The 16,731-nt window shown below is 47.0% G+C and overlaps 1 protein-coding gene across 1 annotated transcript; it reads right to left on the bottom strand.

Moving 5' to 3' along the window:
* Positions 1-14,256: 14,256 nt before the first annotated feature.
* GPR6 (G protein-coupled receptor 6) lies at positions 14,257-15,249 on the bottom strand. Its single transcript, XM_074150700.1, has one exon. The coding sequence runs from the start codon at positions 15,244-15,246 to the stop codon at positions 14,257-14,259; it is 990 nt and encodes a 329-aa protein (XP_074006801.1). The 5' UTR covers positions 15,247-15,249.
* Between the last annotated feature and the right edge of the window lie 1,482 nt (positions 15,250-16,731).

Genomic DNA, 16,731 nt, shown 5'->3' with positions numbered 1-16,731 from the left:
AAGGTCTTTTTCGGGTAACAGCCACCTCTGAGCAGGCACTCGCTGCCACGCGCTGCCCTCCCTGCCCCAGAGACAAGTGCCTCCGTGAGCCCCTCACACCATTTCCACTGCCCGAGGAGACTTCTGCCTCTTCTTCCTTCATTGAGTTCCTGCATCTCTTTGCACAGTGAGTCCATGGGATGGTCCTGGATCTCACATGTCCTTGGAAAGGCATACCCAAGTGATAGCAGTCATAGTGAAAATTGCTCTGTAACACAGGTCTTCTAAAACCAGACAAAGGCTTTCACCCAACAATTACTTAGGGTAGTGAACGAGTAGGGTTTCTGAGGGGGTCATCAGTGCACCACGCTGCTCTATGGGTGTTGGACGGCATCTGGTCCCTGACCCTTACTCAGAATGCATCCTATCAGCATCCCTCAGAGTGTTCAGAAAACCGAATTCTTGCTTTTTTTTTTAGCTAACAAAGTTTGACTAATTCAAACTCAGTAGCACGAGCATCTGAACAGATTGCATCCCCCCAGGTTTTCTACAAGGTACTTTGTCGAAAGTTACTGTAATTTAGATAAATGTCTGCTGTCGTCACCAAGCCTATAGCTTTAACAAAGGCAGCTATTGATTTTGTCTGATGTGATCTATCCTGTATGAACCCACGCAGCTTCTCACTCATCAGCTTGTTATCTGCTACATTATTACATATTGATTCCCTTATTTGCTTTGTATTTACCAGCTGCAGAAATTGGCTGAGTTGTTTGGCAATTTGGGGGACCAACCTTCCCGAAGACTTTTTGAAAACTCTCCAGTTTTCTCACAGCAAAGCTTGGCCAGTGTTTGTCAGAGGGATGGCATTATTTCCTGCAGGTTTCCATAGATTCCCTGAATGGCCTGAGCAGAAAGGGAACCAGGTGATCCCTTAAGATCCTTCCTACCCTGACCTTTCTGTCAAAGCCATAAGGTCTGTCCTCTGAGACACCAACTTGTGCATGTACACACATGCACATCTGCCTTAATTCTACTGTCAGACACTGTTACATTACAATTAGCATTAGTTAAAATGAATGGCTGTGTCCTAATGACACGGCCTAGAATTTGACCCCATTCGTTCATCCACATCGTTATGATTTAATTTGCAGTCTCTGTAGTGCTATGCCAGCTGCTACAAAGCACATACAACAGACCTGAGCATCTCATGAAGATTTTCTTCCACCCCCCTGCTATTTTTGGTCGCACCAGCCCCTACTCGCTGGAGGCCCTTCATTCTGCCTGGTGAGCGGTCACTCATACTGTATGGATGGGAAGGGCTCAGATCAGCAGTGGAGAACAGGGGTGGGCAGCCTGGTATTAGGAGCTCACAGTGCTCCTTTAGGAGCTCAATAACCCTTCCCTCTCATCAGCTGTAGATAACCTGGAATAAAGAACATCTCCATGAAAATCACTTTACTTGGGCCATTTTTCCTAGACTGTTATTCGTTTGTCGCCAGTTTCCAAGCCCAGCTTTAGCTAAAGAGGAAAGATGGTTTACTCCATAATCGTTCTTCACGGTGTCTCAAAGAAACAGAGTGCTCCAGCTCATACCTGCAGGTAGAGCTGTCCTCATATGACTTCACTCTTTTTTCTATAACAGCTTGGAGGTCAGCTGGGTGTAATTGTTATAGGAAATGTACCAAAGCACCTCCTACTGTGAGGGATGATTTGTAGCACTCCTTAACAACGGGCTTGCATGCAAGGAAGTCCAACAAAAGAAAACTTGATTTAAAAAGATGTGTACGTATACATACACACAAACTCAGAGTTCAATGCTTGATTAAGAAGATGCTGACACTGCAGGAAATATTTTTTGGGAAAAACCTGCCATATTTATTCATAAACAATTCTGCTTGTACAGGTTCCATTCTGGTGTCTAGACATTGTATGAATTGGGAGGAGAATTACTGGCCCTAGGAGGCCAGCAATACAGAACAAAGTAATCATAAAGTCTGGCCTAAAGAGAAAGTGGAGGACTGAAGCATCTGTAGTTATCTGAGCACCTGCTACTTAAGTATTCACAAACAGAAAGTTAAAGAAGTATGTGAGACTATACCAGTGACATAGAACAATAGCACTGGAAGAGACCTCACGAGTTTATTCAACCTGTCTCTCTGTCTGGAGACAAACTCGTTCTCCCTGTTTTATTCCTGGCAGATGTTTGTGACTTGCTGTGGGAGGTTTCCCATGTTGGAGGTCCCCACAACCTCCCTCCACAGACTGTTCCAGTGCTCCTTTATTTCTGCCAATGGATAATTTTCTGGTGTCAAGCCTGATTCTTCCTTGCTGTAATTTAAGCCCGCCATTCGTTGTTCTACAAACCATGGATGTGGGATGCACATGGTTTCCTTCCAGTTTTACAGCAGCTTTCACATACTGGAGGAGCTCCCCTGAGCCTTCACAAACAGTGAGGTGATGGTGTCGACCAAGCTCAGCTCGTGATATTCCTCCCCAGATTTGCTACATGGCTGGTCACTCCCCATCCTGGATTTGCACAGTGGATTTTCCTGCTGAGCTGCTGTGCTTGCCCCTAATAGATTGTCCTTTATTGTTTTTTTTTTAATCTTAGTCTCTAAAGTAATTTTGAACACCAAGTTGGTCCTCCAAGGTAACTGCAGCCCCTCCCAGCTGCCTGACAGCTGCACACTGAGCAAGTATTCTCCCTACTCCATCACCCAAGTAATTTATGAAATAATTGACTCACACTTAGGCTAAGACAGACACCTGTGAAATATGACTCAGTGCATCCTCCTGCCCTGGCAGCACCCACCCAGTGATTGCTCTCACAGGGGGGCTTACAGAGAAATTTCACCCAGACCAAGTTCTTCTCCCTTGCTTGCTCTCAATGCTCCTGAGAGATCGCACAGAAGCATTAGGGTTTGTGTTGGGCTTCCTTTCTCCACTGTAGTTATGAAGGACATTTGCATAAAGCAGCTGTGATATTTGTAGAAAGAAAAAGAAACAAAATTAACTCAGCAATGGGAGAAGAGACACAAATGAACAATAAAAAGGTCTCAAGCTCTGCAGATCACTGGTCACGCTGCCTACATCAGCTCCAAGTACTTTATCTGCAGACCTTAACAATTAAAACCAGCAGAAGAGTAATATAAAACATCAAGGTTTCCGTTGTACCTCTCTATAAAGGAACATTTTCAAAAGTTAGAATCAACCACTATCGGGTCACAGTATAAAGGAGCTTGCAGAAAGATGGACAACATCTATGTGATGGATGAAGTGTGCAAGTAGCTCTTGAGAAATGCAGCTTGATGGGAAACTGCACCAAGCAATCATTCTTCTCTCTCCTTTGCCTGGGGTGAACTGGGGGGATGGACCCAGTTAACCACAGCACAGCAAGAACATCGCAGCCGATCAATAGCCCAAAGTGCTGGAACAGCCGAGAAATTGTTGCTATGGATTTATATAGGGTTATAAATTTTAAAGGGAGGTCACCTGAGAGTAATCTTAAGAAGCAGGAACAGCAACTTCTCTTCTTTGTGGAAGCAAGGAGAGGTGATACCGGGACAGACAAAGTTGTAAACGTCATATTAAGGCATTTGGGAATGGAGCAAAGGCAAGACAATGTAAAAGCTGCCTTAGGTTGTTTAAAAGATATTTTTATTGCCTGTGGGTGATACATTGAAGGAAATAAATGTGGATTTCTCAGTCTCAGCTTCTGATTAAGAAAGCCAGCAAATTACAGTCCATAACTGGAGCCTCTCTGAGAGGCAGCAAGACAGAGTGATCCATCCTCCGCCCCCGCTGCCTGTCCTGCTGCCTCCATGGGGCGGGAGGCCCCCGGGCAGCACACCACCACCACCATCACCACCTGCCCCAGGGGAGGGGGGATTCATGTGACCAGAGTGGCAGAGACAAGACACCCACCTCCCCGAGGGAGCCTCAGAGGGGCTTGTGGCAGAGCTGGCTGCCGCAGCTCCCCTGAGCGGAGTTGTCCTCCCTGTCCTGCCTGGTTTGCCCCCTCCTCTCTGCCTCCTGCCCACAGCTGGGCAGCAGGGCTTTCATGTCCATATTAAAAGAGATCCATCAGCAGAAGTGTTGCTGCAGGGGGAGAGCCTTTACCTCCACCAAAGTGTCTGACCGACCTCTCGGATATGTGCAAAAGCAGTTCATGGCATGTTTTTAGACCAACCTGAATGTGCCTGTGTGTTGTGCTCTGTAAGCGGAACTCCACCACTGCACCCACCTTAATCTGTTCTGCTCCTACCCTGGCACCTGGAAAAAATGATCCACAGGGAATTGTGCTGCCCATCACACCCCAAAAGCAGGTCTTGGATAAGTTCTTCAGGTAGCTCAATGGCACAGCGTGCCCTTTAGGATTATCCTGGCCACAAATCAGCACATAACAGTGAGGCGGGCTAAGCCTTCAGTGCTTGTGCTCTGAAGACCTTAGGGATGTTATATGCTGGATATCCTGCAAAATATCACTCCTGTTGTGTCTTTTCACCTCTGGTGGAAGGTGACTTTCAAGTGACACAGAATAAACTCCACCAGCAGCTTACAGATCCTTCTGAGGATCACTAAGAGACAAAGCAAGGTGCAGATCTGATGGAGCCAGGCATTTTTGTTTGCATCTTCACCAGATTGGCCCACAGATCCCTCTCAGTTATGGTTTTCCCAGGTGTAGCAAGAGCACAGTAGTGCTAGAGGGAGCAGTCCCCTCTGAGGTGACATCCTCACACATGAAACTCCGCCGAGAGAAGTGGTAGCGCTGTCCGAAAAGAGGCGAAAATGCAGATGTGTTTGAGGAAAGGCAGTTCGTGCCAAGGGCAGGAAACCTGGCATTTTCACAGTGCCTTCAGGGAAGAGAGAAGGAAAGGCAACCTCTGGGACAGAAATGAAGGCAAACAGGGGTGTCAGGACAAGAACTGAGAGAAATAGGAACCACAGACACATATGGATGTCCCCAAAGTGGGAACAAAAGACATGCATCCTATCTGTGTTTTCTACGTAAACACTTTGTTCCAGGAGCAAAGTGATTTTTCTGATGTTCTTTGGTAGCCCCTAAGCAAGTTCCACTGCTACCTCATTTTCTCATATCACCCTTTTCTGCCCCACAGAAGAGGAGGATAACAAAGCACAGGCTTTCATGCAGGTATCCAGCTCTCACCTATTCCTACATAGAGATGCTCCACAGAGTGGGATAAGACACCTTCTGTGTCTTGATCTGTCCAGTGGCTTGCCATACTCATGAGAAGTACCCACTGCACTGACCCACTCCTCCTTTTCTGGCAGGGGTAAAACAGGGAGGGGGTGCTGAGGGGGCCGTGCCCTGCGCAGCACTGGCTGAGGCAGCAGGGAATCGCTGGAGAGGTGGAAACGCAGTCATGTAGCTTGGCAGGCAGACGGGATAAGCAGCTGCTTGGGCAGAAAACTATTTGTGCTGCCGACATGATAAAGAAACTGGACTGACATCGCCAAATCAAGTATCAGACGGATTCAGCATTTTTCTGCCTGCTCAGATAAAGTAACAAGTGCTCATTTCAGACCAAGCATGGCTGGATGGAAGGGTAGCATTAGGAAGCTTTTATAGATCTGACCCGTACTACGAACTTCCTATGGTCAGGCAAAAGGTCCTAGTTTTAATGACGATGAAGGCAGAGTTGGAGCCTTCCCAAGCTTCTAAAAATATCTTATGAAATAATAAAATCAGAGATGTTCTGATTGGCACAGTAAGAATCATGTGCTCCTAAAGCAGTGGTGGGTTTCAGCAGACAAGGTAGCACTAGGGTATTTACCTAAATAGGGCTGGGAGAGTTGTGATGCTTCACAGAGCCTTTATTTCCCCCAGACTTGCCTCCCATGGAACTGATGGTGTGTCTGACAGCACAACAACTACAACAAAGTATGCTAATCTCTCCAATTTCATTGCAAATGAAAATAATGCAATTAGCTGTTCCCATTCACACATAGGCAGCATCTGATTACTCTTAGGGCTCACTAATTCCAGTGATACAAGCGAGGTCTCATACAATGGGTTGCTCTGCAAATACCTATCTCCCACATGATGGTCTTTGAGTGCCATGGAGCAGCTCAGATTCCCAGGACAAGGGAGTCCATCTTCAGCCGTGTCAAGTCAAGGAGCTGCTCTGGGTCCTGGGTTTATGCTTAGTGCACAGATCAGACTTCATCCCCAAACCCTCCCTGCAAAAGGCTTTATGATATGTTCATTTTTGACAGTGTAATTCAATCAACTTTATTATTTTCATCAAGCCATTTATAGAACAGCAATTGTACAGAAAGATGGAGCCCTTTTAACTTGTCTCACATTTCTCTTATTTGCCACTGCACAACTACATATAAAACAGGACACACCACTGCTCAGAAAAATCATAAATGCTTTAGGAAAAGCTAAATTCCTACCAATTAAGAAAAACTAGCATAATATCAAAAGTCAGAAATTTATATTGGAAAGGAGCAAGGTCCCCATATTTAATGATGCATCTAATTTCTGACAGAAGAAACTTCTTTTGACACCACCTTAGTATTACCTAGATGCATGTCTTCCTATAAAAAGCAGCAACAACTGGAAGTGACAAATTATATCTGCCTGCAGGTATACAATCATATTATCTCACCGTGATGCAAAGGATAATGTGTCATTGAAAGTGATGATTAAAAAACTTCAGTCATTCCAAATGTGTCCTAGATCTAATTACAATTTTATGGGGGACTCAACCTTTGTTCAAACAATCTACATCTTGGAGAATATTTCCAGAGCCTCTCATTCTGCCTCGGTTTTAAATGTAATTATTAATCTGCATGCCATCATCCTGTCAGTGAGAAAACGAGTACTGATCCATGCAAAATAAGCCTTATCTCAAGAAAGACACAAGGTTCAAGGTATTTTTTAAAAACTTCTTCCAAACCTGCCCTGAAAAATCTCATCCTTTCAATTAAGCAACAAACTGAAGCAACCACACAACAAGGAGGCCACTTGGAGAAACTCCTTCCTAGGAAAAACAACTTTGTTTTAAACCAGCCAGGAGCTAGAGAGTGAGTAGCAGGAAAAAAGCATGAAAATATTCCCCCAGCTCAGAATTTCTTTCCTTCCCTGAGAGGTGATTCACTTCTTCCTGACCCCATCCAGCCCCTGCACCTGAAGCATCACAGGCAGCCCGTCCCTGCTGTCCTGGCATCATTGAATCAAAACACCCTGTGCTAGAGAAAAAAATTGTTTCCCACAGTGCTGATAAACCTCTATTGCATAAAAACCTCCACTCTGCCAATATCCTGGGCTCAGCCCCTTCCTCTGCTGGGGGGAATTAGAGCCTGTGGTAACACTGGCCAGTGCAGAGACAAAAAACTTGGGTTGTTCTTATCCCACACAGTGTTCCCATGCTTTCCCATCCTACCAAACAGAGCCACGTGGCAAACACAGGTATACAGACACAGAGCTCTTGAATCCCTGCTGAGTTTAGGGGGAACAAGCAGCTTCTAGGCTGCTTGGGCTGTGAAAAAGCAAAGCACCCTGTTCACGTGCTGCTGCTTGGCTATAAGGGCACAGAGGATAAAAATGTAAAGCAGCAGATTGGTTTGGTACTTGTGGGTCCAGTCAGTAAGCAGGATTGCCGAGGGGCTCACCTTTAGGAATATAGGTGCTTAAATCCTTTTCCTAATTTTCATCCTAAGCATCTAATTCTCACTGTTAAATGTTGACATGTCTTTAAAAATCTCTCATCATACAGATTTTACAGGCTAACCAAGGAAAAAGATGAATCCTCTTTCCTTTCTGAGTAAAGCTGAAAAGGTAGGTAAACTCGGGAATCAATTCACACAGAATTGTTTCTTTTTCTTGATTACAGACCTGTAATTCCTATTTACATAGTTATAAAGAAATGCATGTGTAGAGAGATACAGCTCAACTCAGAAAAAAGTTCCCTTAACAGTTATTCAGATTAGCTGTTTCCACTCATCACCTCCGCGTGGGCACCAGCCATGGGTAAAAGCTGGGAACCAAAGTGCAAATGTTGGCAGATATTTTCCTCATCATCCAGGTTCTGATGCCATGCCCAGCTGTGAGTAAGATCAAGAGCAAGTTTGCATCATCTCACGCTGCTGTAGGAAACAGCACCTTCAGGAGATGCTCTGGTAAGCAAAAGACCCATAACACTGCGCAGCTTTCTGGAATTGTGGAGTCACAAACCAGAGTTCACGTTGGGTAACACAGTAGTGCGGCAGTCCGTCAGGGTGACATAAAACACATGGAAAGACAAGCGAAAACCAACAAATACAAATAAGACATAGCGAAGGCATTGAGGATGCTTCTTGGTTTGTGTACTCTTGGGACATTTTTGTTTATTTTAATGGGTTTGCTCTTTTTCATGCATTTGATGCACCATAATTGGATGCTTCCTGTTCCTGCCCTGGACCCAGATAAGTCTGATAGAAACAGACTCCTTTGTCTGAAAACAAAGGAAAATGTCTGTTCTTCAAGGAAAGCAGCAAGGAGCATGGACTAACCAAGGCTGGCTGTGCTCAGGTGCAGGGGCTGATGGCTTGTGTAGTGCCTGGCTCCTGATCTGGTCCTGCCTGGGTGGAGAGGGAGCCTGTGGGACAGGGAGAGCTGCTGGGAAGCCCCCTCTCCTTCATGGGGAAGGTGCAAGGGATGGTGCAAAGATGGTCTGCCTCTACACCTTGTGTCAGAGACACAGGGGGCGGCAGGCGATAGAGAAGACATTGTCTTGTAAGTGATTGCCAAGTCTGGGCATGCAGCTAGAAGCTTAATTGTGCTCAAAGGCAGGGTGAAAGGTGGATCTTGACTGTGTTTTATTCCTCCACAAAGACGGGCAGCTCAAGCGATCTGCCTGCACTTGCAGGTGTCCATTTGAGGGGTCTAGAATTTATGCTAACTCAAATGATGCCTCAATGAAGAAATGGTTTTGGTCTCTTTTGTCGTGTGGGGCACCAACCTGCTGCTGGAAGGGCGCGTTTAGCTGATGTATGCAAGATACCTGTTTCCATGTCATGCATGATACCTTGAACCACTGTGATCTTCACCTAATGCAGATACTAACACATCTATCTTTCCTCTTGCTCTTTCTCTCCCACCACGTGCATTATGATGCCAGCAAAGTAGGATGATAAAAAAAGAATGGGAATCTGCTGGAATAAAACCCTTTGCTATCAGTCTTTGCCACAGTGTGTGGACCCCGCACAGAGACCACATAATTACTTCACCTCCCGCTACCTTCTGTCACTTCTTTGCAGCAGACAGAGCTGACACGAGTAGACCTGCCTCCGCTGAACCAGTTGCCACATCTGCTGTCAGTGCTGAGTCAGCGCTTACGGCTCTCCAGGCGCCCCAGCAGCAGTTGGATTATTTCCATGCCAAGTTACTGCCCCCCATAAATGAAACACTGCCCCCGGAAGAATGTTCTCCCTGGGAGAGTTTTCTGTATGCAGAGGAAAGAGTTTAAACATCAAGAGGGCAGGGAAATCCATATCAGTTTTCCACTCGGGGGAGAAGGGGGGGGAGTTGTGTGGCACTCCTGAGCAAAACGCAGCAGCTCGGGAGCTGCTCCCTGAGCTTCCAGCTGCAGCAGGTCCCAGAGAGGAGTTCACTCGATGAGGACCAGGCAACAGGGAGACACCTCACAACTCAGAGTGACCCCCAAAGAAGCAAACCCAGCACGGGTTCAGGTGAGCTCCAGATGTGCTCATCCTCCCTGCAGAGCCGAATCGCACGCACTTGGTCACTCCTTGCCCTCCGAGTTGCACGTCTCCATCATGAAGCAGCAAGAAGGCGAAGATAAGCGGGTTTTTTGTTTTCCCCTTTGTCTTTTTCTCTTTTTAAATGACTACCACAAAAGCTAGCTGAAGAGCTTAGGAACAGTTGTGCTACCAGGAATTATTTTTACTTCATTAAAAAAATTTATCCTTTTAAAACGAGAGCGGCAGAACGGAGATTAGAGCTTCTAGTGCTTCGCCGGGTGTTACTTTAGTACCTGTGGATCATTACATTGATAAAAATATGTACAGACTCACTTTTCAGGTTTAAAAGTGTTTTGTCCTTTTGTTTGCTTAGCTAAATAAAGAGGTTTTGTTTGACCTGTGATTTTGAATCCAGCTGGCTTTTTAATATACAGTGACTCATACAAAGCAGCCTGCAGAGTTGGTCTCGTTTCCACCGTTACACCGCCGATTTCAGCAGAAGCCCCACAGAAAATCAAGCAATGTAGGGGGCTTTCGGCCCGGCTCCCAACCAGGCTTCCTCACCAGAGCTGTGCTCTTCTTTCTCTAATCTCTCCTGCCGAAATGAGGGAGCTAATCACAGAGAGAGGCACTTCATGCAAGCCAAATTGCTCGGATCTGGCCTTTTGAGGCACTGCAAGTCCTGTAAGATTTTCAAGGCTAGTAATAAACCATTAGTTTCTAATGAAAATTGGTGCTGAGGCCTGGGACTTCCTGCCTCAAAATGGTATTTTTGTATAATGAGATACTGTCATTATCTTGGCTGATGTGCAATAGAGCGTCACTGGTTTTAGTGGGAGCATGCTGGGAGCTCTTTAGACCAAGACTGACATTATTCTATCTTCTTCAGAACAAGCCAAAGAATTTTTAAGGGTGGTAAAGCAGGAAATCTCACTTCCATTTTCAGTAAAGGCTACATATCATATATCATTACCAAACGCTGGGCCTGATCCTTGCTCCTCACTCAGTGTGTGTTTTCTCCCCTCACAGACTGCACCAGTGATGTGAGAACGTAAAAACCATTGAGCACACGGGCCCGTAGGGACAAGGGAAGATCCCTGCTCACCGGTGGTAACGGCAGCTCCTAATGCAGTTCTGCAGTCTCTGAGCAGGCAAATTTGCCTGTTGACTTTTGGAAACACAAGATCAGACAGAGTGAGTACAAGGTTGTCCCCCTTGCTGGCTCGCCATCAGGGCTGCCTGGGGGTCACGGTGATGCACTGCCCAGTAACTGGCAGTGGAGGCTCCAGGAATTTTTGTCTTCCACAAATCATTTCAGGACCAAGGTAAAAGTCCCATTGTCTGACAACAGGAGGAGTTTGTGGATCCAGATACTGCAGGTGTAACACCATTTTCTCAAATAAATGTCTGCTGTTTCAATAAAAAACTCAGCAAGGAAAATATAGGCATCAGTAGTATACACAATTCCCAGACTTCCTCCATCAGGAATTGCAGCTCTTCTTTTTCTAAAGTGAGATGTTATTTGGGGAGGCAAGAGGTTATGTAGCCTGCTTTATGTTATTCTGCTCAGGTATCCCTGCAGATCAGGACTTGCTTTGAAAATGAAAGGCTGTATTTTACTGCAAGCTGGTTGACGTCAATTCCACTCTCAGGGCTAACCAAAAACCATCAAAATATTCTCTCCTCTTTTGCCTTAGTCTTTCCCAGAAAATATGAGTCAGCAAAAGCTTTCTGAATGTAGTATATAGAAAAAAAAATCCACATTTTTATTGTCCCAACAAAATGAATGGCTAAGATCACTGTAACCCAAATTTGCTTCCTAGAAGCAGGGAAGAATGCTTGGGGAAATACCTTAAGTGTGTTGTATTTTTAACAGGAGGCATCTGGCTTTATTTTGTAGGTTCAGTAAATCATTGGGGAAAGTATTAAACAAAATATGGTCATATAGTTAAAAAAAAAAATGAAACAAAGCAAATAAAAATGGGCTAAAAATGGAAAAGTTACTCACCTCAGTCCTTTTCACTCCTGGATTAAGTGGTTTATTAGTGAAGTAGAATTCTATTCATCTAAGTTTTCTATATCTAACTTTTATACAGCTTTTATACTGCCTAATGAATTTATGGTGAAAATCCCTGATGCCCAGTTCCTGACAGAGTTAATGGAGGGAGGTGGCATCAGGCGTGGTCTCCAGCAGATTCTGTCTCCCTAACTTCAGGGTCTAAAAGTTTCTGTAAGAAATTTCTTCTAGGGGCCTTTAGAGCTGATACTGGTCTTCAGAGCCTGCACAGGGCTCCCAGGAGCCTGCTCCGGTCCTACTGAACATCTCACACCTGGGTGCAGGTTCAGTGCCGGGGTGTAAGGACCTGCATCCCAGTGTGAAGTGCTGCCTGCCAAAAACTCTCGGGAAGGGAACCGATGGCAACTCTGCCCGAAGGTTTTACTGCAGTCCACACAGGAATGACAAAGATTTATGAGACTAAAGCCTAGCAGATGGCAAGTTTTCAAGTTTTACCAGAACGTTTTGTCAGATTTTACCAGTCCAAGGCACTCGCTGGTCATTTCTCTCAGCAGTTACTACCGTGGGTGGTGCAGCATCTTTGGCTGAATCTATGCAGGTCACTAGAGCAGGGTCAGGATGCTCCAGCCAGCAGTTTGGTCCCTGGCTTTACATGGGGAGAAGAGGTTAGGCATGGTCTGTGCCACCAGGGCACAGGGCTAGAGGGCAGGACGTGTCCGCTTTTATTTACTCGCTTAGATGTAGTGTACAAGGTGAGGGCTTAAAAGAGGGGGAAAAATAATATTTCTCACTAGCAACTTTGGAGTTCTTAGTCCAAGCAATGTTTTCACCTATCATAAGATCTGATATAAATCATATTTGTAACATCACTGCAACAGTGCCCCGATGAACTGTGTGCCTGAAAGTGTTCATCAATTACAATGTCACATTTGTGATTATTAGAATTGACAAAAATAATGGGGCTAGCACAGTCTGGAATACAGGTATGGTTTTAAATGAAATATCTTTGTATTATCAGTGACATGATACTGGTTTTAATAGTACTTGCACCCGCATCAATACAGCATTACTGATTCACAGCCTTGCTGGGGCTTCTTGGGTGCTTGTGGCCCCAGGTGCTCCAGCAGGCAAATGCTTTATACATTGCCCAGTCATAAACTGGGAAACTCAATAGTCCAAACTTTTTATATGGTATTATGTATATAAAAGTTATCTGTTTCAGCCCTTAAATAAAAATTGAAATGATAGTGATAAACTATAACATAACTGGGATGTAAATGCAGCATAATTATAAATAAATAAGCAGCAACAGTGCTTCTGAAACCTGCTGTGCCTGTCATTGCTCTAAATAAATCAGTTGCCGGTGAATTTGAACCTGAGTGAAGAAGTGTTTCTGAAGTCTGAACAACATTGACTTCTGATGGGCTCCTTGAAGCCACTAAGTTATGGGATTATCAGAAAACTGAATACTGCTCTGAGACAGGCAGACAACAAAGATGCACTTAAATGATTTTTCTACAGCACACAGTCCAAAAAAAGGAGAGAGAGGAAAAAACTCGGGTTCCCCTCAGAACTGTGGATGATAATGTGGGTGATGCCACAATTTATTGTGGCATTTTACAAGCTTTTAGGAAGGAGGACTGTGACCTCTTTTTCCCCTCCAGGATTAGACTAAAAGAGGAAAAAAGGAACCTAACTTAGAGTCCAATTTTTCCCCACAGTTTGATAACTTTTTAATGGAGCATTATCACAAAGGGCTAACTTATAACCTGAAGGCGAAAGCTACTGGAAACCTGGAGAATAACTGTAATTAGCAGCCTATTTGACCGGAGTTTGTGTTTCATTGGTTGCTGGAGAATAAAAAGGAGTTTGTGCTCTTTGTTACTCTCTCTTTGCCAGACTAAAGAAGAGACCAAACAAGCAAGCAACAAGGTGCTTGTCGTGGTGCAGTATTTCATCTCCATAGTGAATGATGATCTCTTTAGGCAGAATTACATGGGGAGCTTTCAAAAGTAAACAAAGGGACTTTGCTCAACTGGCACATTTGAAAGCCCTCTTATTTCTAAAAGTATCTAAACACACAAACTTATGTTAATGTCTTAAATGTTTTTATTTGTATACAAAATGTTATAATTTATCAATATTGTGCAGCAAAGTATAGACACACACACACACACACACACCTCCCTCCCCCAACACACACACATGTACAAATACAACACAAATACCACTTTCTTTCTCTCTGCCCTTCAGAAAGGCAACACTGTTTTGGCAGGTCAGCAGCTAGAAATAAGGTGCTATATTTAAGCGGTATCGGAATGTCTTCACTTTACAAATGTGATGTGCAAATTTATATACAACCACTTTTTTTTCACAGAACCCCAAACTTCATACCCCGAACCACTCTCAGAGATACAAACATGTATAAAGTGCTAATACTTAAGCATGTTTCCAATGACTTCATGACGTAGTTTGAAGTTTAGAACAGGCACTGGAATAGTTCACTGGGTAGATTGTCCTCGGTGCAGTATGACAGAGAGAAAAGTCACTCAGACATCGCTAGGGGACCGGGAGCGAAAGGACACTTTAGCCTGAAAGCAGCCACAGAAGAGCACCCACATGGACCTCTGGATTTCCTGGTTTCTGTAGGCATAAATGATGGGGTTGATCATGGAGTTGTAGGTGGCGGGTAGAAGCGTGGCGTATGTGTACACGGAAGGGTAGTCGGGATCCCCCACTACACAGTAGATGGCAAAAGGCAGCCAGCTGGCTCCAAAAGTCCCGAGGATTATAGCGAGGGTAGAGACTCCTTTTTTGGTGGCCACATAGTGCGAGGCAGTCAGAAAGTGCTGCTGGAGAGCTATCTGGTGGGCATGCCTGCAAACGATCTTGCAGATCTCGATGTAGAGATGGAGCATGATGAGGAAAATGAGAAAGAAAGAGGCGGACAGCAGCGTCACATTGCTCTTGGTCAAGGGTCTGACGACGCTGCAGGTGGTGCGGTCGTGGAGGCAGTTCCAGCCCAGGACGGGCAGCAGCCCCAGGCAGAGGGAGACCCCCCAGGCGCCCGCCAGCATGGTGTGGATGCAGAGCACTGTCCTCTCCGAGTAGTAGGTGAGGGCATTGTAGAGGGAGAGGTAGCGATCGACCGTGATGGCCAGCAAGCTACTCACGGAGGCAGCGAAGGAGGAGACGAGGAAGCCCACCGTCAGCAGGCTGACCGTCTCGGACCGGATCACGTACTGGAAAACGAAGTTGAGGATAAGGCCGAGGCCAGCCAGGAGGTCGGCGGTGGCCAGGCTGCCCACCAGCACGAACATGGGGGTGCGCAGGGCGGGCGAGTAGCAGATGATGGCCACCACCAGGGCGTTCTCGCAGGCGATGGCGGTGCCGGAGACGCAGAGCATCACATCCCAGGGGTTGAGGGCGGCGGGCGCGGGGGCCCGCGACGACAGCTCCAGCGAGGCGTTGCCGCCGCCGCCGGCCGACAGCCGGTGGGCGGCAGCTCCGCTCTCGTTCAGAGCCGCCGCTGCCTCCATGGCCGCCCGGTCCGCGGCGGCGGCTGTGCGGGGGCAGAGGCGGTGCGCGGGGGCGGCGGGGCGGAGGGGCGCGCATCGCCGCGCCCGCCCCTGCCCTGTCTGTGGTGCTGAACCCGCGGAAGTTTCCCGCCGGCCCGGGGGCCCCCCGCCCCTCGGGGGCCCCGCCCCGCTGACGTCACACGGCGGGGCGGGGGAGCGGCACGGCCCCGCAGACCCACGGAGGGGTTCGTTCTCTCCGGGGACGGGAGCGGAGAAAGACGGAGCGAACCTCCCCCCCTCCCCCGAAGCTGCCGGCGGGGAGGAGCGCTTGGCCACCTCCCCCCCCCTCCCCGGCTCTCTCCCTGCGGCTTCTTCCCGCGCCGGGCAGAAGGTTTTCCCGCCTTGAGGGCCACCCGCAGCGCGTTTTGGGGGGAAGATGGCAAGTTTTGTGTTCGTACAGCGGTACAGCGGTAACGGCTCCGAACCCCGCGGGGAGCTTCGCACGCCGCCGAATGTCAACGTTTCCAAAAAGCGCTATGAATTGCTGTGGAAAAGCCTGCTTCGCTCTCACCCTCCCCGAGCAACGCATACACTAGGGGTAACAAGTCGTTTACCAGTGAAGGCGCGATTTCCCGAGGTCCCCCTCGAAATATTTCCTGAGGTCCCCCAAAATGTTAAGGTTAAACCAGAGAAGACCCCATTGCACGGGCACAAAAATCACCAGCTCTCTCCTCCTCTCACCCTTTGCGTCTCGCAATGAGCTGGCAGCCACCATATTTCCCCTCTAAAGCACGTGAATGGGTGCAGCAGAGGACACCTGCCTCCCGCCAATCGCTACCAGACCCGGAGCCAAACGGGCACCGGCAGCAGGCCGTTCCCGTCTGCAGCAACAAGAGGGGACAAGCCAAAAGGTGCCCTCCCCGGTCTGAGAGAGCGTGTTTGTTCTGTGGCTGCTGATCAAAAGGATGTGGAAATGAAATGACCTCTCGGTTATGGAAACAGCGTGTAAACCATTTAGAAGCAATTTCAAAAAATTCATTAGAAGAAAATGCGTTTGGTGTCCCGGACAGCCCAAATGAAGATGGCACGCAGTCCGTGCCGTGGTGAAAGGTGGGCACATTCAAAGGGAATTAGAGTGTCAGCACCCATCACATCCATCCCCATCCGTGTCCTCCCGCAGGCTAAACACTATTACCAAGACAAGCTGCGGACACCTTCTATCTCTGTAAACAACCAAAGCCATTGCTTCCCAGGATTTCTGACACACAAAGCTCAGAGTAGTTTAATTTGGAAGGGACCCGTGGAGGTCAGGTCTGGGGCACCTCTTTGGTCCCACCACCTGCTCGGTGCGGGGACAGCGTCAACCACGCAAAGGATTTCCTTGGGGTCTCGTTCAATTAAGTCTGAATATCTCCAAGGAAGGAGATTGTACAGCCTCTCCGGGCAACCTGCACCTGTGCTCCCCCCTCAACGGTAAAGATTTTTCCCTTTTATCTAGTGGGACTT

Source organism: Numenius arquata, chromosome 7, assembly GCF_964106895.1.
Source record: "Numenius arquata chromosome 7, bNumArq3.hap1.1, whole genome shotgun sequence".
NCBI lineage: Eukaryota > Metazoa > Chordata > Aves > Charadriiformes > Scolopacidae > Numenius > Numenius arquata.
Note: the sequence above shows the minus strand (reverse complement) of the source record. Positions and strands in the feature narration are given on the sequence as shown.